The sequence below is a fragment of the Calliphora vicina genome, chromosome 2 (assembly GCF_958450345.1).
Source record: "Calliphora vicina chromosome 2, idCalVici1.1, whole genome shotgun sequence".
Classification (NCBI taxonomy): domain Eukaryota; kingdom Metazoa; phylum Arthropoda; class Insecta; order Diptera; family Calliphoridae; genus Calliphora; species Calliphora vicina.
In genome coordinates this window covers 128,649,926-128,674,177 of record NC_088781.1, presented here as the reverse complement: position 1 = coordinate 128,674,177, position 24,252 = coordinate 128,649,926, and the positions used below count along the sequence as shown (strand labels likewise).

Genomic DNA, 24,252 nt, shown 5'->3' with positions numbered 1-24,252 from the left:
GACCTATGATTTAAGCTAAAATTTAACTAAATAAAAAGCAATGATTGAAGCTAAAATTGAGCTCTATAAAGGACTACGATTGAAGCTAAAATTTAACTACATAAAGACCAATTATTGAAGCTAAAATTGAACTTTATAAAGACCTATGGTTAAAGTTAAAATTGAACTCCATAAAGACCAACGATTGAAGATAAAATTTAACTGCATAAATACCTACGATTGAAGCTTAAACTGAACTACATAATATCAATAATAGAAGCTAAAATTGAACTATATACAGACCTACGATTGAAGCTTAAACTGAACTACATAAGGCCAATGATTGAAGCTAAAATTAAACTATATACAGACCTACGATTGAAGATTAAACTCAACTACATAAGACCGACAATTGAAGCTAAAATTGAACTATATACAGACCTACGATTGAAGCTTAAACTGAACTACATAAGGCCAATGATTGAAGCTAAAATTGAACTCTATACAGACCTACGATTGAAGATTAAATTCAACTCTATAAAGACCTATGATTGAAGCTAAAATCTAACTAAACAAAAAGCAATGATTGAAGCTAAAATTGAGCTCTATAAAGACCTACGATTGAAGCTAAAATTTAACTACATAAAGACCAATTATTGAAGCTAAAATTGAACTTTATAAAGACCTATGGTTGAAGTTAAAATTGAACTCCATAAAGACCTATGACTGAAGCTAAAATTGAACACCATAAAGACCTGCGATTGAAGCTAAAATTGAACTTCAGAAACACATATGATTTAAACTAATATTGAATTTCATATGGATATATGTATGACTGTCGTATGTCGGCTCCCCCTTTTTTTTAGCAGTATTTATAAATTATTCTTAATAGAGATGTAAACATCACCAATTTTATTTAGTTAATTCTTTACTTAATTATTTAAAGCACAGTGGTCACAGTTACACTTTCTAACGAAATGTTTCACAATGCTTAATTAAATGCTTATAATATATTAATTAGTAAAAAATATTGTTTTTCGATAAATATAATTTCATAAATTGTATACTTTAAAATAATTGTAATTTAATTTCACAGCTCGTACTCCATAATGGGTTCTAGAAATAGGAAAAAAAAGTATTCTGTAATAAAAAACAAACCTATAGTATTTTATGCAACCACTTACCTTCTACTTTCTTAAAACGAACATATAGCAGGCCACCTATTGCACTTGCTACCAGTAATACTCCCACTGAGGCTGACCCCCACAAGGGAAAATCTGTAGGTTTGGCAGGTGGTAAACTTATCATTTCATTGCTCTTGCCCTCCTCCAGGGGCTTAAATGTGGTGGCTTTAGAACGTTGTAAAGCACACATATAGTAAAATGGATCATCATCAGCTTCCATTGATTCTTCGAAGATATGACAGACTAACTGATTTTTGGCAACATCACATTGGCAGTGTTTTAAATCAAGACAAGGTTTGTCATTGGCATCCACACATATGCGTGAACATTGTTTTGTAACTAAGGGACCATATTCATCAATTTCCTGCCAACATTGACAATTCTCATGGCAAATGTCGGCTGATTGTAAAGAGCTGGCAGTAGTTTGTTTTAATTGATCGGAATGTAAAGTGCTGGAAATATCCGCTTCAGTTGGGGAAGTAATCTCTAAATCTGTTGTAGTTTTTGATTCGTTTTCTATAGTCTCTTCTGTAGCAGTTGTGGTTTCCTTAGTTGGATCTTCTGAGACTGTGGTGCTGGTTTGTATTAGTTGACAGTGACTGTGATTAAGACCCTCTTCAGTTGCTGTGGGCACAAAATTTTCATTGCAAATGCATACATTGGCTGCCACACAAATGCCATTTATACACTGTGGCTCACACACTGGCTCACATATGTTGATGGAGTTTTCTTGAAAACGATAGCCATCATGACACTGACATATTTCCGGCTCAATACAAGATGCATTTTGGCAAGTCATTGAACAGACAGGTTCACACTCTTCTTGGGGGCCCATTAAATAGCCCGGCTTACAGATACAAACTTCTGGTTGAAAACACAAACCATTCTTACAACCTCCGCTACATACGGGTTGACATACTTCCATCTCATCCATTTCATAGCCCTCCAGACATTCGCATTTGTTGGGTTGCACACATTTGCCAAATGTAGAACAGTTTGACTGCCATACCGGCTCACAAAACAGATTATATACAGAAGATAACTTTAACTGATAGCCAGCCTCACACAGGCATTTATTGGGCTCGATACAGCTGGAATGTTCGGGGCAGGCATTCTCACATATGGGCTGACATTGGAGATCTTGGGATCTGCTATAACCCGACTGGCACTCACACACATTAGGCTGGACACATTCGCTATGGGCAGGACAATCGTTATCACATTTCGCCAAACATTTAAAGCTAGTGCTATTTACTTGCTCCGTCTTCTCGTAACCTGCTTCACAATCACATTCATTGGGTTTTATACACAGGGAATTTGCAGGACATTTCTCTTCGCATATGGGCAAACATTTATCGTCTTTCATTTCATAGTTTTCCTGACAGCTACATGTTTCTGGTTTCTTACATTCACTAAATTTCGGACACTGTTTGCTACATACGGGTTTACATTCACCCAAACCATTATCTAAATAGCCGGCATTACATGTACATTCGTTGGGCTTTGTACAGCTTGAATTTAGGGGACATTCTTTGCATATTGGCTGGCATCCAATGCTGTCAGTGTCTTCGTAACCACTGATACATTCACATTGATTTGGCGCTATACATTGGGCATTTTTCGAACAGTCTGGTAGACAAATCGGTTCACATTGTATAATGTGAGGTCCGGCAGTGTAACCTCTATATTTCACATCACATTCACAGATATTCGGTCGTATGCAGTGGCTATTTGTGGGACATGATGGTTTGCAGATGGGCTCACATTTGGTATCACTAACTTTATTATAACCATCACAGCAAACACTAACTCGTTCGTAGTCATTGTAGTACTGGAAAGATAAAAAAAATATTTGAATAGACAAGGTTTGATTGGAAAAAATTACATAATTTAATACTACACTATTTTCTTTAACACTCAGTCATAGGTCTTGATGTAGTTCAATTTTAGCTTTAATCTTACGTCTTTATGTGGTTCAATTTGGTTACGTTTTAGATCTAATCATAGGTCTTTATCTAGTTCAATTTTAGCTTCAGCCGTATGTCTTTAAACAGTTCAATTTTAGCTTCAATTGTAGGTCTTAATGTAGTTAAATTTTAGCTTCAACTTTAGCTTCACTTATATTTATATTAAACTAACTTTCACACAATTTTACCTGCACTGTTGTGTAAACATAAGGTACATTTTGATTCCTGATTAAACCAAAAAAATTTTTCCTAGTCATCACACGTTCACCTTGTCTCATTTCTAAGCGAGTTTTATTAACCTCTTCTAAACGATCACACCACTGAGCTGTTACAAAGCTCAAACTATTAAAAACTAATTGTAATAATAGAAATTTAATAAAATATTTCATTTTATTTAAATTCATCTCGGTATTGTTTAATAAAAAAATGTAACTGATGGGTCTTAATTCATTTTGAAACTAAAAGGCTTCTAAAGCAAACCAGCAATACCGAGGCAATGTTTTGAGGTTTATAATGAACTGCAAGTAAATTACACGTATTACTTGTGTAATATTTATTGCTTAATATAGAAGGTTCTTTTATTCACATCATATTTCGCATTTTATAAATATATACACAATTAGATCAGAATAAATCTGGATGATTCATCAAGGCCACATGTAAATATTTTTATAGGATTTGAGTAGAACTATAATCATAATGTGGTAAACGATATGAATGGTGTCCCAAAATACATGCAGGATTTTAGATGCATTTGAGCAGAAAAGTGATATCAACAAAAAAAAAAAAGGAATTTGACAGCTGAAATAGAGGTCTATATGAAACTCAATTTTAGCTAAAATCGTTGGTATTTATGATGTTCAATTTTAGCTTCAATCGTTGGTCTTTATATAGTTTATTTAAAGCTTCAATTTAAGCATCAATCATAAGTGTTTGGTAGTTCGAATTTAACTTCAATTATAGGTCTTTTGTAGTTCGATTTTAGCTTCAATCGTATGTCTTCATGTGGGTTCATTTAAGCTTCAATCGTAGGTCTTTATGTGGTTCAATTGACTCGCAGGTCTTCATGCAAGTCAATTTTAGCTTCAATCATAAGTCCAATCGTATATTCAATCATAGGTCTTTATATAATTCAATTTTTGGTTCAATCTTAGGACTTCATGTAGTTCAATTTTAACTTCAGTCATAGGTCTTCATGTAGTTAAATTTTAGCTTCAATCATAGGTGTTCGTGTGGTTTCATTTTAGCTTCAATAGTAGGTCTTTATGTGGTTCAAATTTAGTATCAATCGCAGGTCTTCATGCAAGTCAATTTTAGCTTCAATCATAAGTCCAATCGTAGCTTCAGTCATAGGTCTTCTTATAGTTCAATTTTAGGTTCAATCGATGGACTTCATGTAGTTCAATTTAAGCTTCAATCGTGGTCTTCATGTAGTTCAATTTTAGCTTCAATCGTAGGTCTTTGTGTGGTTCAATATTAGCTTTAATCGTAGGTCTTTATGTAGGTCAATTTTAGCTTCAAACACAGGTTCAATCGTAGCTTCAATCATAGGTCTTTATGTAGTTCAATTTTCGGTTCAATCGATGGACTTCATATAGTTCAATTTAAGCTTCAATCGTAGGTCTTCGTGTGGGTTCATTTAAGCTTCAATCGTAGGTCTTTATGTGGTTCAATTGACTCGCAGGTGTTCATGCAAGTCAATTTTAGCTTCAATCATAAGTCCAATCGTAGCTTCAATCATAGGTCTTTATGCAGTTCAATCGTAGGACTTCATGTAGTTCAATTTTAGCTTCAGTCATAGGTTTAGTTTTAGCTTCAATCGAAAGTCTTCGTTTAGGTCAATTTTAGTTTCAATCATAGGTCTTCATGAATATAAATTTTAGGTACAATCATAGCTTCAATCGTTGCTACAATCATAGGTCTCCATGTAGTTTAATTTTAAAATGAATTTCAATTTTAGCTTCAATCATAAGCCTTTATTTTAAAATATTGTTGCTTTAGTTGCGAAGGCAACTGTTCTAAATGTACAGAGAATTGTTAATGATCTCTTCAACGTATTGGCGTTAACAATTGGTTGCATTTAAAGCAGAAAATTGAAAACACAAAAAAACCGATATTAGGACAAGTGGAACTTTTGCCTTAAATATCCAGAAGCGGAATAAAAAAGGTCGTCGTAGTTTCTCTTATATACAGAAGAACGATATGAAATCTACTGTTGAAGCATATTAATTGCTCACCAAATCTTATGGTGAATGTGATCCTTCAGTTTCAATGTGCGAGAGATGGTTTATGCGGTTCAGATTTTGACACTTAAGACAAAGATGGCCCAGTCAGCCAAAAAAGTTTTAAGAGCAGCAGGATTCATCCAAAAGCAGGGAAATTGGAAATAGTCTTCAATTCGGATGGAACGAATTGAAGCTTATAGTCCGAAATGATTCTTGAAAGATATAAAGAAAATAGTTTTTGTAACCAATCATTAGTTGCGCTGAAAAATGGATCCATTACATTAACCCGAAGCGTAAGATATCGACCAACCAGACCAATCGACACCAAAGTCATTTTCTCCCAGCATTTGGTGAGAGGATAAAAAGGGTCTTAAATATTATGAGCTGCTGAAACCTGAACCGGCCATTACGAGGAATCTCAAGCGAATCCAACTGATTCGTTTGAGGAGAATCCATATGTTGCCAGAATGATGGGAAATGGTCTTAGCTAACAATGTCCAATACATTGAATAAATTTATATTGTACAAATGTTTCAATTTAAGATAAAAATATGAAAAAATCCCGCATTTTTAAAATAAAAAAAAAATAGCTCCAAATCCCGCAAATGGTTAAAAAATTAAAAAACAAATGATTTCTGGAGATACACACAGATTTGTGAAGATTACTTAAATATCTACCATTCGAAACGCCAAAGTTTCTTCTTTCGAAATCCGCTGAGAAACTAAAAATCTATTAATATTATTATACTCGATACAGCTACGGGAAAAAGAGTATCACTTCTTCTGTATTTTATTGTCACACATTATTTTACGGTTTTTAAATAATATTCTATATTTACGAATTTAAAATTGATCCAGAAATTATTGTAGTAGGATTGGTTAAGTGCAAGAATTCACAAAAATTTAATTTTTTGACTCATCACCACCTTTGTGCAGACAAAAAAATTGTCGCTGCAACTGAAAACTTCTTTTTAAACACATTTTCTCTCTTCTTTTGATATATACTCGTACTTTTAGTTTTTTTCGATTGCAAAACTAATATTTTTCTTGAAATATTTTACCTGCACTGTTGAATACACATACGGCTCATATGTATATTTGACTCCACCAATAATAGGTTCTTTCGACACCACGCGCTCACCATTATTCCATTGAATACGAGTTTTAGAAACCGGTCGATTGTGAGCACACCACTCACCTGTTATTAGGTTTAAACTATTACACAACAATTGTAATAGACAAACTTTTACAGAAATTTTCATATTTTTTGTAAATAATTGTAAATAATATATGTTATCAAGAGTATTTTATTTATTTTAAAACTCATAAGCTTCAACGACAAACAAGCAATGTTTAATACTTGTATTAAATACTTGTTTAATATTTCTTTTGTTCTTTTATTCACATCATACTTTGCATTTTATAATAATATATATTCAATTAGATTAGATTAAATCTGAATGAATCATCTAGGCCACATGTAAATATTTATAGAGGATTTGAGTAGAATCAAATAATAGAGCTATCATTTGGATTCTTTACAATAGCCCGAACCCGGCCAACTAGCTGAATTGACACCAAATCCAAATATCCATGGCGCTAGGGTAATTATCTGTATTTGGTGGGAGCAAAAGAGTCCTAGATATTATGAGCTGCTAAAATCTGAACAGATCATCAAACCAGGGAAGCCATACCGATTGCAACTGATTCGTTTGAAGCGATTTTTAGCCGAAAAATGCCCAGAATATATGGCCATTCATGAAACCGTAATATTTCATTATGGCAACGATCGGCCATATGTTACAATACCTGTTAAAAAGTATTTAGAATGAAATATTTTGGATGTTTAACCTGATCCGCTTTATAGTCCAGACCTTTCCCCGTCCGACTACTATTTGTTTCGATTGATGCAGAACGCTCTCTCTGGGTTGTTGTCTTGATTCGTTCTTAGCCTCAAAAGATGAGTAGTTCTTTTGGCTCAGAATCCATATTTTGCCAGAAAGATGGGAGAAGGTCATAGCTAACAACGCTCAGTGGGACAGAATCAAACTTTTTCCAAACGTCTGGTCCGATCGGTGCGTGGGCGTAGACAATGAGTATTCGAGTTTAAGTTATTAAAATGAATCCTAAAAATGCTGCAGGGACGGCGCTATGGGGGCTCAAATTAGGGTATCATCGACATGTAAAACGGTTAAACACGTGCAATTTTTTTGTTTCCCATTCGATTTCAAAAATATGAAATAATGAAAAAAATTCGTACTAAAATTATTAAATATTTTCAACAATACCCAAGTTGGTCCTACAAAAAGTTGGCCAAACAATCAGTGATCTGCCTTCAAACTGATTCCAATGTTATTAAACATTCGGGAGAACTTGTTCGTTGATAGAAAACCTAGTCTAGGTAGTAGGAGTGGTCCACATGATGTTTCTGAAGCCAAACAAAAATGGAAAGCATTTTCAAAAGAGCTCCCAACTCATCCGGTATGAAAGCAGTGCGATTAGCTCAGTACTCGGACTATTTGGTACGAAAAGTTAAAGCCAATGCAGGTTTAAAAACATAAAAGGCTCAAAAAGTTACTGACAGGAACTCTGCTAAAAATTTAGAGGCCAAAGACAGAGCAAGGAAGGAAATTGAAGTAAAATTATATACAAAAAATATATCTGCTGTTAAACTGCTTGTCTACAAAACCAAGCACACGAGGTTCGATCCCTGCCATAGAACGAAAAAAATTTAAATCATTGTTTTCGAGTTTTTAAAAATTAACCTCCCTCTAAACAATCCATCAAAGAAGCCCCCTGACCACTCCTCCACCTGGAAGAGAGGATAACATCATGGAAAAGGTCATAAAGCCCGCCACCCCCTGGGAGAAAAAAGGTAGGAATCAAAGATTAGCAAGGTTCCCCACCACTACACCAAATACACAGAGGGCATTGTATCTGGGCAACGACAGATGGCAGCCCCATTATCCTAGACCAGCTATAGCATACCAATCATCTACTTAGCTGGAACAACAACCGATTAGCGAAACTGATACAAGGTAAAAACAAGTAAGAGAGCTATATTCGGCTGTGCCGAATCTTATATACCCTTCACCAAATTATTCTTCAAAATAAAAATTTCAAATATTTTTAATTAAACAAAATTTATGTTTTTAATTTTTTGAAAAAAAAACACTGTTCGAATTGTTAGTTTAAATTTTAACTTTTATAATTAAAATTTTTTTTGTTTTTAATTTTTTTTTTATTTTTTCAATTTTTTTTTAGAGAAAAATTAATTCGGATTAAAAAAGCCATTTATGATCCGAATGATATCTGTAGGTTATCTCTTTTAGTTCAAGAGATATTTAGGTTTAATTTTTATTTTAAATTTTGGTCGATCTTTTTTTTGTATTTATATATAGATAATGGGCCTACAAAAGGTCGAAATTTGTTTTTAATATATGACGCATATTTGCGATAAAATTCTAAAGAAATTAAAACAAACCTGATAACAATTATTTCGTCCCTATAAAAAGTTATACGCATCCAAAGTTGAAGCATCTTTTTATATATTTCAACATTGTATGCGTGTGTTTTTTAAGTTTTTTCCCAAAAAAATATTTTTTCTTTTATAAAAAACTAATTTTCTTCGTGGCTATATACATTTTTTTATGATCTGAAAAGAGAACTTAATGCAAAAACGTATAAAGTAAAATTTGACTAACTTAAGCGGACATTGTACCCCCCAGCCCTATCCAAACTTGGCCAATTTTGAAACAAAATTTTAGGTTTGCGTAAGAAATTCTAAAAACGCAAAGCACTGATCCTCAAAAACTCATCACATTTGTATAGCCCTGTATGTTGTTTATATACATACAAAACGTTTTTACTATCATGATGTAAATAACGTCAAAGTGGGCTATTTTCTAAAAAAAACACAGTTTTTGGAATACATTTTCCCAGTTTTAGGAATTTCGATGTTTGAAAACAAAGAATGGAAACATTAGTGATGCCATTGATTTAAAAACATTTAAATCTATATTACTTCCAAATTTTATTATGATATATGTAACTGTTCAAATTTTACATTAATTCAAAGTTTTTATTTTTCTTAATGGAAAATCACCATTTTATAATATTGTTAGTTTTTAAGGTAAAATACGTCCGAAAAAACACAAAATTAATTCATTTTACTAAAATGGCAATCTCCAAGTCATAAGGTTTCCACCGATATCAAAAACTTATATAAAAAGCTTATACTTACTCTTCAGAAGCTCCACAAACCTTGCCCACTTTCAAAATTTTTTTGTGTTTTTTCATATCTTGCATCAAATCGGTCTTGCGTGATCAAGATTGGATAAAGTGATGCGCCCGGATCATACCGATGATGATTTGCCCATTCTTCGTTATTCCAGCACAATAGAGCTCCAGCACACTCGAACATACATTTTGAACAAAAAAATTTTTGTTTTAGAGTCAAAAAATAGTAAAAAACTAAAATTTTTAATCTATAAAAGTGATTTTTGACAGCTATTTAGAATGCCTAGATACGTTCGGATGGCATTGATATGTTTACAAGAGTTATTCAGATTTACCGTAGCTACAACTTTGCAAAATATTGTTATTGACAAATTAGGAGTCTCCGAAAGTTATTCTAAAAAAAGTAAAAAAAAAAATTTTCTTCCTATATTTTTTCAACAAAAGTGCACGAAAAAGCTATTTTTTGGAAACAGATTTTAACAAAATTTATTTGGCGGACTCTTAGCTATATTATTGTCATATAAAGTTAAGCCGTATCACAAAGTCTGAATTAGCTGTTAACCAAAAACTAATGACACCTTTTTTTGAGGCCCCACAGATTTTCAGAAACTTTGGGGGCCCATAAAAAAAAATTGGTCACCAAAATGGGCAAACTGAGTACAGGGTTTTACTACCCTTTGGTAGTAGAGTCGAACCTATACTTTCATGATCTTGTGTTTTTCCAAAAGTCTTCATTTGTTGCATAGTGTTATTATCGACAAAATATGTAGTTTTTTTTAAAAAAAAAAATTAAATAATGGGGATTCACATGAAGATTTTAATTTTTTGCTGATTACCACAATTACGATTCATGTTTTAATTATACACAAATCCATACTTATGTATGGATATCTCTCTACAAATGGAACAAATTTCAATTTGTTTAAGAATAAATACTATTATATTATTTTTAGATAGTTATTGTACATTACTTTGCAAATACCAAAAGAAAGCAAGTCCATCTCAAAACAGACAAAAACCATTGACCCAGTGTACGTATGATCAATATATAATAATTATAACAAGTATATGTATGTACTTCTGCATTTTCTCATATTGAGAAACAGTAATATTAAATTTAACTAACATAAAAACTAACAGCGAAGATACAAATATTTTTGATCAAATTACCTTTGTAAAGCATGTCAGTTATTATCTTTAATGTCAATTATGTTAATTTGTTGTCAATACGATTAAAATGAACGACGAGATAAAAGTGCGTACTAAAATTATTAAATATTTTCAAGAAAACCCAACTTGGTTCTACAAAAAGCTGGCCAAACCGTCAAACTGTTTCAAATGTTATTAAACAGAATCAGGAGAACTTGTCCGTTGATAGAAAATCTGGTTCAGGTAGTATGAATGGTCAATATGATGTATCTAAAGCAGTGGTGCTCAAACACATACCATCAAAGCTTTGGTTGTGTTGGTAAAACAGTGGAGAATAATAACAACAACACCACAACTGATTTGATTTTGTTCTCTGAGATGAAAACAAAGCAACAAACACATGATCATTATAAGACAACACACAAGTAAGCTTATAGTGTATGTGTATCAAAGTAACGTCAGCAGACTTTGCTTGCCCTATCACGCGTGCTAGGGAATTGTGATATTGAGCGACACTGATCTAAAGCCAATAAATAGAAAGAATTTTCAAAAGAGCACCCAACACATCCGATAGGCAAGCAACCCGGTTAAGTCATCAGTATTCGGACTATTTGGTACGAATAGTTAAAGCCAATGTAGATTTAAAACATACAAGGATCATGGTCAATATTTTAATGTATATACGTTTGAATGTTGTAGAAAAGTTGAGGAAAAAAAGCAGAAAAATTTTCCAAAAATGTACTTGGTATGGCAAGCAATATGCAGTTTCGGCAAGAAAAAAAAAAACAAACATTTGTTACAAAGGAAATTTACAAAAAAGGATGCTTCTATTCATAAGACTTATTAATGTGTCCACTTATTTTGGGCTTGATTTGACAAGGTCTTGCGAGGTACAAGAACAATGATGTGGTATTTGTACCATGATTATCCTCCAAACTAACTGGAGCTAAGGCCAGTGAAGAGATATTGGGCTCTTGTTAAAAGACAATTGCAGAACCCAAAAAAAAAAATTGTCCAAAAGCGTGGCAGACAGAAAGCACTATAAAAACCTTAATTCAGCACTATTGATTAGAACTATAAAAATTAAATTTTTTGTAAGTTTTAATAATAATTTCAATCAAATAAAAAAAAATAATTTTATGTTTTTTAATATTATTTCCATCTAACTTCTTATCTATTATGAGCTGCTAAAATATGACCAGACTATTACAGGGAATCTGTACTGAACACAACTGATTTGACGAAGATTGACCGAAAGATGCCTAGAATATGCGCCTAGACTTGAAACTGTAATAGACCATCATGACAACACTTGGCCACATATTGCAATACCTGTTGAAAACTATTTAGAATGAAGAACAATGAGCTATGATTGAAGCTAAAATTGAACTACATAAAGACCTACGACTGAAGCTAATTTGAGCTACTTAAAGACAAATTTGAACTGCATACAGACCCATGATTGAAGCTAAATTGAACTACATAAAGACCTATTACGTAAGTTAAAATTGAGCTCTATAAGACATAGGATTGAAGCTAAAATTTAATCATATAAATACCTATTATTTAAGCTAAAATCAGACTCCATAAAGACGAATGATTGAAGCTATAATTTAACTCTATAAAGACCTACGAATGAAGATAAAATTTAACTACATAAAGACCAAATAGTGAAGCTAAAATTTAACTCTATAAAGATCTACGATGGAAGATAAAATTTAACTACATAAAGACAAATGATTGAAGCTAAAATCGAACTCTTTAAAGACCTATGATTCAAGCTAAAATTTAACTACATAAAGACAAACTATTGAAGCTAAACTTGAACTCTATAAAGACCAATTATTGAAGTTAAAATCGGACTCCATAAAGACCTATGATTGAAGCTAAAAGTGAACTCTATAAAGACCTAAGATTGAATATAAAATTTAACTACATAAAGACCAATTACTGAAGCTGAAATCGGACTCCATATAGACGAATGATTGAAGCTAAAATTGAACTCTATAAAAACTTCTGATTGAAGCTAAAATATAACTACGTAAAGACCAACTATTGAAGCTAAATTTAGACTCTATAAAGAAGAATGATTGAAGCTAAAATTGAACTCTAAAAAGTCCTATGATTGAAGCTTAATTTGAACTCCATAAAGACTTACGATTTAAGGTAAAATTTAACTACATAAAGACCAATTATTGAAGCTAAAATTGAATTTTATAAAGACCTAAAATCGGACTCCATAAAGACGAATGATTGAAGCTAAAATTTTACTCTTTAAAGAACTATGACTCCAGCTAAATTTTAACTACATAAAGGCAAATTATTGAAGCTAACATTGAACTCTATAAAGACCAATTATTGAAGTTAAAATCGGACTCCATAAAAACGAATGATTGAAGCTAAAATTGAACTCTATAAAGACCAATTATTGAAGCTAAAATCGGACTCCATAAAAACTAATGATTGAAGCTAAAATTGAACTCTATAAAGACCTAAGATTGAAGCTAAAATTTAACTACATAAAGACCAATTGTTGAAGCTAATATTGAACTCTTTAAAGACCAATTATTGAAGCTAAATACGGACTATAGACGAATGATTGAAGCTAAACTTGAACTCTATAAAAACCTATGATTGAAGCTAAAATTTAACTACGTAAAGACCAACTATTGAAGCTAAATTTAGACTCTATAAAGAAGAATGATTGAAGCTTAAATTAAACTCTAAAAAGACCTATGATTGAAGCTTAATTTGAACTCCTTACGATTTAAGGTAAAATTAAACTACATAAATAGATACGATTGAGGTATTAAATAGACTACAAAAAGGCATACGAGTGAAACTAAAGTTGAACTACATAACGACCTACGATTGGAACTTTAATTTAGCTCCATAAAGATCTATGATTGAAGCTAAAATTGAACTACATAAAGACCTATTACTGAAGCTAAAATTGAACTCTATACAGACCTACGATTGAAGATTAAACTCAACTACATAAGGCCGATAATTGAAGCTAAAATTTAACTCTATACAGACCTACGATTGAAGCTAAAATTTAACTCTATAAAGACCAATTATTGAAGCTAAAATTGAACTTTATAAAGACCTATGGTTGAAGTTAAAATTGAACTCCACAAAGACCAACGATTGAAGCTAAAATTTAACTGCATAAAGACCTACAATTGAAGCTAAAATTGAACTTCAGAAACACATATGATTGAAACTAATATTGAATTTCATATGGATATATGTATGACTGTCGTATGTCGGCTCCCCCTTTTTTTTAGCAGTATTTATAAATTATTCTTAATAGAGATGTAAACATCACCAATTTTATTTAGTTAATTCTTTACTTAATTACTTAAAGCACAGTGGTCACAGTTACACTTTCTAATGAAATGTTTCACAATGCTTAATTTCAATCAATGCTTATAATATATAAATTAGTAAAAAATATTGTTTTTCGATAAATATAATTTCATAAATTGTATACTTTAAAATAATTGTAATTTAATTTCACAGCTCGTACTCCATAATGGGTTCTAGAAAAAGGAAAAAAACGTATTCTGTAATAAAAAACAAACCTATAGTATTTTATGCAACCACTTACCTTCTACTTTCTTAAAACGCACATATAACAGGCCACCTATTGCACTTGCTACCAGCAATACTCCCACTGAGGCTGACCCCCACAAGGGAAAATCTGTAGGTTTGGCAGGTGGTAAACTTATCATTTCATTGCTCTTGCCCTCCTCCATGGGCTTAAATGTGGTGGCTTTAGAACGTTGTAAAGCACACATATAGTAAAATGGATCATCATCAGCTTCCATTGATTCCTCGAAGATATGACAGACTAACTGATTTTTGGCAACATCACATTGGCAATGTTTTAAATCCAGACAAGGTTTGTCATTGGCATCCACACATATGCGTGAACATTGTTTTGTAACTAGGGGACCATATTCATCAATTTCCTGCCAACATTGACAATTCTCATGGCAAATGTCGGCTGATTGTAAAGAGCTGGAAGTAGTTTGTTTTAATTGATCGGAATGTAAAGTGCTGGAAATATCCGCTTCAGTTAGGGAAGTAATCTCTAAATCTGTTGTAGTTTTTGGTTCGTTTTCTATAGTCTCTTCTGTAGCAGTTGTGGTTTCCTTAGTTGGATCTGTGGTGCTGGTTTGTATTAGTTGACAGTGACTGTGATTAAGACCCTCTTCAGTTGCTGTGGGCACAAAATTTTCATTGCAAATGCATACATTGGCTGCCACACAAATGCCATTTATACACTGTGGCTCACACACTGGCTCACATATGTTTATGGAGTTTTCTTGAAAACGATAGCCCTCATGACACTGGCATATTTCCGGCTCAATACAAGATGCATTTTGGCAAGTCATTGAACAGACAGGTTCACACTCTTCTTGGGGGCCCATTAAATAGCCCGGCTTACAGATACAAACTTCTGGTTGAAAACACAAACCATTCTTACAGCCCCCGCTACAAATGGGTTGACACACTTCCATCTCATCCATTTCATAGCCCTCCAGACATTCGCATTTGTTGGGCTGCACACATTTGCCAAATGTGGAACAGTTTGACTGGCATACTGGCTCACAAAACAGATTATATACAGAAGATAACTTTAACTGATAGCCAGCCTCACACAGGCATTTACTGGGCTCGCTACAGCTGGAATGTTCGGGGCAGGCATTCTCACATATGGGCTGACATTGGAGATCTTGGGATCTGCTATACCCCGGCTGGCACTCACACACATTAGGCTGGACACATTCGCTATGGGCAGGACAATCGTTATCGCATTTCGCCAAACATTTAAAGCTAGTGCTATTTACTTGTTCCGTCTTCTCGTAACCTGCTTCACAATCACATTCATTGGGTTTTATACACAGGGAATTTGCAGGACATTTCTCTTCGCATATGGGCAAACATTTATCGTCTTTCATTTCATAGTTTTCCTGACAGCTACAGGTTTCTGGTTTTGTACATTCACTAAATTCCGGACACTGTTTGCTGCATACGGGTTTACATTCACCCAAACCATTATCTAAATAGCCGGCATTACACGTACATTCGTTGGGTTTTGTACAGCTTGAATTTAGGGGACATTCTTTGCATATTGGCTGGCATCCAATGCTGTCAGTGTCTTCGTAACCACTGATACATTCACATTGATTTGGCGCTATACATTGGGCATTTTTCGAACAGCCTGCTAGACAAATCGGTTCACATTGTATAATGTGAGGTCCGGCAGTGTAGCCTCTATATTTCGCATCACATTCACAGATATTCGGTCGTATGCAGTGGCTATTTGTGGGACATGATGGTTTGCAGATGGGCTCACATTTGGTATCACTAACTTTATTATAACCATCACAGCAAACACTAACTCGTTCGTAGTCATTGTAGTACTGGAAAGATAAAAAATATATGAATAGATAAGGTTTGATTGGAAAAAATTACATAATTTAATACTAGAGTAACTTCGGGTAATGTGGACTACCGTTTTGTTTTTTCTAAATTTTGGTTACAATATATATGGATATTAAAAGAGTTGTGAAGCAATAAATTAGCTAATGTATTCTCTAATGGTTTTTGCAGTTGAAAATTTTTTCCGTTAAAGGATAAAAAATTTATGTGAAAATATTGTAAGGAACCCAAAAATCAGCATTAAAAAAATTGGAGGGTAATGTGGACTAGTATTTAATACATAAAATTCATGAACCAGCTAATCACGAATGATTAAAAAATTTAATTTCAATATATTTTTATTAATACAAACTAAAAAGTCGCGTTCTTGGCTTAGATAGATAGCTTACAAAGTACATAGTTATTGTCGGGTAATATGGACCAGTAGTACATTATCAAGTAATTTAAGTGGTCCACATTACACGAACTTGGGTTACAGTGGTAAAAAGTTAGTTTTACCTAATAATCTAAATGTGCTTAAATTCTTACCAAATATATGCAAAACTACGTGTCCACTTTAACTATATAAAACAACCAAACATTAAATTCTACCAAGTAACTGTACCGAATTTTGTTTCTTACTTGAGCCGAAAAAAATGTTGAGCAGGCGCATTAATTTCAATACAAGAATAAAAAGTCAACATATCAATAACTCATGAAAGCAAATGTGCAATTGTCGTTTCAAACAAATTGTAAAATGTACGACAAATCAGTTTTATCATACCTTCAATAGTTTCTGAAAAAAGACACTGGTCCACATTAGACGCATAGTCCACAATACCCGAAGTTACTCTACACTATTTTCTTTAACACTCAGTCATAGGTCTTGATGTAGTTCAATTTTAGCTTTAATCTTACGTCTTTATGTAGTTCAATTTTACACTTAGTCGAAGGGGTTTATGTGGTTACGTTTTAGATCTAATCATAGGTCTTTATGTAGTTCAATTTTAGCTTCAGTCGTATGTCTTTAAGCCATTAAATTTTAGCTTCAATTGCATGTCTTAATGTAGTTAAATTTTAGCTTCAACTTTAGCTTCACTTATATTTATATTAAACTAACTTTCACACAATTTTACCTGCACTGTTGTGTAAACATAAGGTACATTTTGATTCCTTATTAAACCAAAAAAATTTTTCCTAGTCATCACACGTTCACCTTTCCTCATTTCCAAGCGTGTTTTATTAACCTCTTCTAAACGATCACACCACTGAGCTGCTACAAAACTCAAACTATTAAAAACTAATTGTAATAATAGAAATTTAATAAAATATTTCATTTTATTTAAATTCATATCGGTATTGTTTAATAAAAAAAATGTAACTGATGGGTGTTAATTCATTTTGAAACTAAAAGGCTTCTAAAGCAAACCAGCAATACCGAGGCAATGTTTTGAGGTTTATGATGAACTGCAAGTAAATTACACGTATTACTTGTGTAATATTTGTTGCTTAATATAGAAGGTTCTTTTATTCACATCATATTTCGCATTTTATAAATATATACACAATTAGATCAGAATAAATCTGGATGATTCATCAATGCCAGATGCTAATATTTATATAGGATTTGATTAGAAAAATAATCATACTGTGGTAAACGATATGAAAATCAGTTTTAGCTCCAATCGTTGGTATTTATGATGTTCAATTTTAGCTTCAATCATAGGTCATTATGCAGTTCAAGTTTAGGTTCAATTGTAGCACTTCATGTAGTTAAATCGTAGGTCTTTATGTAGTTCAATTTTAGCTTCAATTGTTGGCCTTTATATAGTTCAATTTATGATTCAGTCATAAGTCTTTGGTAGTTCGAGTTTAGCTTCAATCATAAGTCTTTTGTAGTTCGATTTTAGCTTCAATCATTGGTCTTCATGACGTTCAATTTTAGCTTCCATCATAGGTCTTTATGTGGGCCAATTTTAGCTTCAGTTATAGGTCTTCATATAGGTAAATTTTGGCTTCAATGACAAGTTCAATCGTAGCTTCAATCATATGCCTTTATTTTCAAATATTGTTGCTTTAGTTGCGAAGGCAACTGTTCTAAATGTACTGAGTATTGTTAAGGACCTCGCCATCAGTATCTTCAACATATTGGCGTTACCAATTAAACAGAAAATTAAAAACACAGAAAAAGCGATATTAGGACCAGTGGAACTTGTCTTCATCCAAAAGCAGGTAAATTGGAAATAGTCTTCAATTCGGATGGAACGAATTGAAGCTTATAGTCCGAAATGATTCTTGAAAGCTATAAAGAAATTATTTTTGCAACCAATCATTACTTGCGCTGAAAAATGGATCCATTACATTAACCCGAAGCGTAAGATATCGACCAACCAGACCAATCGACACCAAAGTCATTTTCTCCCAGCATTTGGTGAGAGGATAAAAAGGTCTTAAATATTATGAGCTGCTGAAACCTGAAACGGCCATCACGGAGAACCTCTAGCGAATCCAACTGATTCGTTTGAGGAGAATCCATAGGTTGCCAGAATGATGAGAAAAGGTCATAGCTAACAATGTCCAATACATTGAATAAATTTATATTGTACAAATGTTTCAATTTAAGATAAAAACATGAAAAAATCCCGCATTTTTAAAATAAAAAAAAAAATAGCTCCAAATCCCGCAAATGGTTAAAAAATTAAAAAACAAATGATCTCTGGAGATACACACAGATTTGTGAAGATTACTTAAATAGCATATCTACCACTTGAAACGCCAAAGTTTCTTCTTTCGAAATCCGCTGAGAAACTAAAAATCTATTAATATTATTATACTCGATACAGCTGCGGGAAAAAGAGTATCACTTCTTCTGTATTTTATTGTCACACATTATTTTACAGTTTTTAAATAATTTTCTATATTTACGAATTTAAAATTGATCCAGAAATTATTGTAGTAGGATTGGTTAAGTGCAAGAAGTCACAAAAATTTAATTTTTTGACTACATCTCCAAATTTTCAATGCCAAGACTCATCACCACCTTTGTGCAGACAAAAAAAATTGTCGCTGCAACTGAAAACTTCTTTTCTCTCTTCTTTTGATATATACTCGTACTTTTAGTTTTTTCGATTGCAAAACTAATATATTTCTTAAAATATTTTACCTGCACTGTTGAATACACATACGGCTCATATGTATATTTGACTCCACCAATAATAGGTTCTTTCGACACCACGCGCTCACCATTATTCCATTGAATACGAGTTTTAGAAACCGGTCGATTGTGAGCACACCACTCACATGTTATTAGGGCTAAACTATTACACAACAATTGTAATAGACAAATTTTTACAGAAATGTTCATATTTTTTTTAAATAATTGTAAATAATATATGTTATCAAGAGTATTTTATTTATTTTAAAACTCAAAAGCTTCAACGACAAACAAGCAATGTTTAATACTTGTATTAAATACTTGTTTAATATTTCTTTTGTTCTTTTATTCACATCATACTTTGCATTTTATAATAATATGTATTCAATTAGATTAGATTAAATCTGAATGAATCATCTAGGCCACATGTAAATATTTATAGAGGATTTGAGTAGAAACAAATAACAGAGCTATCATTTGGATTCTTTACAATACCCGGCCAACTAGCTGAATTGACACCAAATCCAAATATCCATGGCGCTAGGGTAATTATCTGTATTTGGAGGGAGCAAAGGGGTCCTAAATATTATGAGCTGCTAAAATCTGAACAGACCATCAAACCAGGGAGGCTGTACCGATTGCAATTGATTCATTTGAAGCGATTTTTAACCGAAAAATTACTAGAATATATGGCCATACATGAGACCGTAATATTTCATCATGGCAACGAGCGGCTATATGTTACAATACCTGTTAAAAAGTATTTAGAATGAAATATTTTGGAAGTTTTGCCTCAGCCGCTTTATAGTCGAGATCTTTCCCCGTCCGACTACTATTTGTTTCGATCGATGCAGAACGCAGTCTCTGCGGTATTCTCTTGATTCGTTATTAGCCTCAAAAGATGAGCAGTTCTTTTGGAAATCCATATTTTCGGAATGCATATTTTGCCAGAAATATGGGATATAGTTAAAAACACTCAGTGGAATCAAACTTTTTGGAAAATAAATATTTCATTTCGAAACGTCTGGACCGATCTGTGCGTAGACAAGGAGTATTCAAGTTTAAGTTATTAAAATTTATCCTAAAAATGCTCCAGGGTCGGCGCTATGGGGGCTCAAATTAGGGTATCATCGAAAATTGAAGTAAAATTTTATACAAAAAATTTACCTGCTGTTAAAGTGCTTGCCTACAAAAGCAAACACCCCAGGTTCGATCCCTGGCAGAGGACGAACAAAAATTTAAATCATGGTTTTCGAGTTTTTAAAAATTAATCTCGCTCCACTGTGGTTCCAAATCAAAATCTAAGTGGGCAAAATTATGAAAGTTTCTTCGGAAGCTGACAATCTGCTCTCCTCCAATACAAATGGGTTTTTCAATTGGACATTTTGTTTTCTCGACAGAAGCGTCATAAGTTCAAACAATTTTGAATCATATTTTCGTTAAAATTTTTTAATATTTTACTGCTTTACTAAATTACATATATCTCAACCATAAATAAACTCCCATATGCATAAAAAAATTTTAAATTTACGTAGATAAATATTGATATAGGCTTTTATTAGATGTATATCTTATATTTATGGGCCGCTCCATTTTCCTGTTATAGTCCTTTAAACTTGGGTCTCAAATATACTGATATTTTTTTTTAGACGCCAGCAACCGCCGAAATCCTTTTTTTTAATTTTTAAGAATGGAATTTTTAGAAATATTTTTTTTATTATTGATTTTTATATATCTAGACCCTGTAACTTGATATATAGTAAATACAGATCTTTTTAAAAATTTAGTTTCAGAAACACATGAAAACCTATTTTTTTAGTATTTTTTATTAATGATTTTTATATATCTAGACCCTACTGTAACTTAAAAAAACTGTATGTTGATCTTTTAAACATTTTTTTTTGAAATCGAAGACACCAATTTTATCCACCTAGATTTTGATTTGGAACCACAGTGCCCTCTAAACAATCCATCAAAGAAGCCCCCTGACCACTCCTCCACCTGGAAAAGAGAATAACATCATGGAAAATGCCAGGAAGCCCGCCACCTCCAGAGAGAAAAAAAGTAGGAATCAAAGATCAGCAAGGTTCCCGCTACACCAAATACACACCGCTACACCAAATACACAGAGGGGGCGTTGTATCTAGGCAACGACAGATGGCAGCCCCATTATCCTAGACCAGCTACAGCAGACCAATCATCTACTTAGCTGGAACAGCAACCGATTAACGAAACTGACACAAGGCAATAATAACAATAGATTGGATCCTTATGGCAACATCATACATGTATCCGAGGACCCGCTACAGCAGACCAATCATCTACTTAGCTGGAAAACAACCGTTTAAATTGATACAAAAAAATAACAAAGGATCTAATGGCAACATCGTGCATGGAGACACACAATACTCCAATAATTAGGACAGTGCAATCTACATTGGAAATACGCGAAAAAACAACTGCAACAATTCGTATAAGATGGAGATGCTTTGTCAAAGCCAAATGCCCCCAAGTGGGGTAATGGAGAAAAAAAATATACCTGCTGCATAATGAATGAGGAATGTTTACAAAAGAGGATGCTTCCATTAATAAGACTTCTTAATGTGTCCACGTATTTTTAGCCTGAGTTGGCATCCTATCACTATGATAAGCAAGGTCTTGAGTGGTACCAAGAGAGGTAAATCCTGCAAACTGCCAGGAGCTAGGGCCAGTGAAGAGATATTGAGCTCGTGTTAAAAGAGAATAGTAGAGCACAAAAAGGACTGAAAGCTCAATAAAAACATTAATGCAATGTTTTCCGGAAAAGGTTCATAAATTCTTTACTATTGATTATAACTATAAAAATTTCAATTGAATATAAAACAAGTATGAGAGCTATATTCGGCTGTGCCGAATCTTATATACCCTTCACCAAATTATACTTTAAAATTATTTTTTTTAGGTAAACAAAATTTAATTTTTTTAATTGTTTTTCAAATTTTTTTTTTTGGAAATTGTTTTTTATTTTTTTTAAAAAATTTTTTTTTCCAAATTTTTTTTTTTTAGTTTTTAAATTTTTTTTTTTTGGAAAAAAATGTATGACAAAAAAAATTGTCTGGGGTCTTCAGAAAATTGATTTCAACAGACAGACAGACGGACATGGCTTAATCGACTCCGCTATCTATAAGGATCCAGAATATATATACTTTATAGGGTCGGAAATGAAAAATGTAGAAATTACAAACGGAATGACAAACTTATATATACCCTTCTCACGAACGATTTTTTCGAACTCAGTCCTTATATTTAGCTATCAAATAATCATACATATCTTCATATTATTTAAAAGCTGTATGGATTTTCCATTTACAGTTTTTAAATAATATTTTATATTTACGAAATTAAAATCGATCCAGAAATAACTTTGGGGATTGATTAATTACACGAAGTCTCACAAATTATACTTTTTGACTATAACTCCATATTTTGTAATGTAAATTGGGTACCCAGCCAAGACTACCTACGACCTACTTTGTGTAGACAAGAAATTTTTCGTCGTAATTGAAGACAATTTTTATACCCTTCACCTTCGTGAAAAGGGTATATATAGATTTTTCATTTCGTTTGTAATTTCCACAATATAATTTTCCGACCCTATAAAGTATATATATTCTGGATCCTTATAGATAGCGGAGTCGATTAAGTCATGTCCGTCTGTCTGTTGAAATCAAGTTTCTGAAGACCCCAGATATCTTCGGGATCCAAATCTTCAATAATTCTGTCAGACATGCTTTCGAGAATTTTTCTATTTAAAATCAGCAAAATCGGTTCTAAGTCATTAATATAGACAATATGGATATCTAATGAAAGATATTTCAAAGTTCTTGCAACGACGTATATAAGACCATAGTAAGTTGGACCTACAATGGGTCAAAATCGGAAAAAAATATTTTTTAACCCGAATTTTTTTTCACAAAAAAAAATTTTAAAAAACATTTTTTTTTTTTAATCTAAAAAAAAAAATTTAAATAACAATTCGAAAAAATTTTTTTCCATAAAATCAAAAAAACAACTTTGGAAAAAAAAAATAATTTTGTTTACCTAAAAATATTTAAAATTTGTATTTTGCAGTATAATTTGGTGAAGGTTATATAAGATTCGGCACAGCCGAATATAGCTCTCTTACTTGTTTATAATCATTTTCCAACACATTTTTCTTTCTTCTATTGATATTTACTCGTACTTTTAGTATTTTACACCAGTTTTACATTAAAATATTTGTCTTGAAATATTTTACCTGCACTGTTGAATACACATACGGTTCATATTTATATTTGATGGCACTAAAAAAATTTCTCTTCGACACCATACGCTGACCATTATTCCATTGAACACGAGTTTTATTAACCGGTCGATAAATAATACACCACTGAGCTGTTATTAAAGTTAAACTATTACACAACAATTGTAATAGAAAAATGTTTACAATAATTTTCATATTTTTTTAAATACTTAATTGTAAATAATAGATGTATGTTATCAAGGGTAAGTATTATTTTATTATAAAACTAAAAAAGCTTTAAAGGCAAACAAGCAATGCCGAGTCAATGTTTAATACTTGTAATAGTTGTTGAAGATTTTTTGTTTGATAGATTATTCACAATATATACTCAACTAGATTAGATTAAATCTGAATGAATCATCAAAGCCACATGTACATATTTATAGAGGATTTGAGTTGAAACAAATAAGAGTATTATATTCCGCTGTGACGAATCTTTTATACCCACCATATCTGACTATAAAATATTTGTCTGGCAATTATTTATGTTGAATTTTATGTGTATACCAACATTTTTAATAGATTTATGCTCGTTAAATTGATTTTTGGAAATGAGCTTTATATGGGAGCAATGACTAATTATTGACCGATCATCATAAAA

At 32.4% G+C, this 24,252-nt stretch overlaps 2 protein-coding genes across 2 annotated transcripts; both read right to left on the bottom strand.

Annotated features, from left to right (window-relative positions):
* Positions 1-858: 858 nt before the first annotated feature.
* Positions 859-6,617, bottom strand: LOC135950861 (tenascin-like). Its single transcript, XM_065500385.1, has 4 exons — positions 6,554-6,617; positions 3,319-3,482; positions 1,164-2,994; positions 859-1,095 (listed from the first exon to the last, which is right to left on the bottom strand). The coding sequence occupies exons 1-4, from the start codon at positions 6,615-6,617 to the stop codon at positions 1,070-1,072; spliced, it is 2,085 nt and encodes a 694-aa protein (XP_065356457.1). The 3' UTR covers positions 859-1,069.
* A 7,512-nt stretch (positions 6,618-14,129) lies between these two features.
* LOC135951189 (cell death abnormality protein 1-like) lies at positions 14,130-23,825 on the bottom strand. The gene is made up of 3 exons (XM_065500786.1): positions 23,607-23,825; positions 14,357-16,178; positions 14,130-14,288 (listed from the first exon to the last, which is right to left on the bottom strand). The coding sequence occupies exons 1-3, from the start codon at positions 23,805-23,807 to the stop codon at positions 14,263-14,265; spliced, it is 2,049 nt and encodes a 682-aa protein (XP_065356858.1). The 5' UTR covers positions 23,808-23,825; the 3' UTR covers positions 14,130-14,262.
* Between the last annotated feature and the right edge of the window lie 427 nt (positions 23,826-24,252).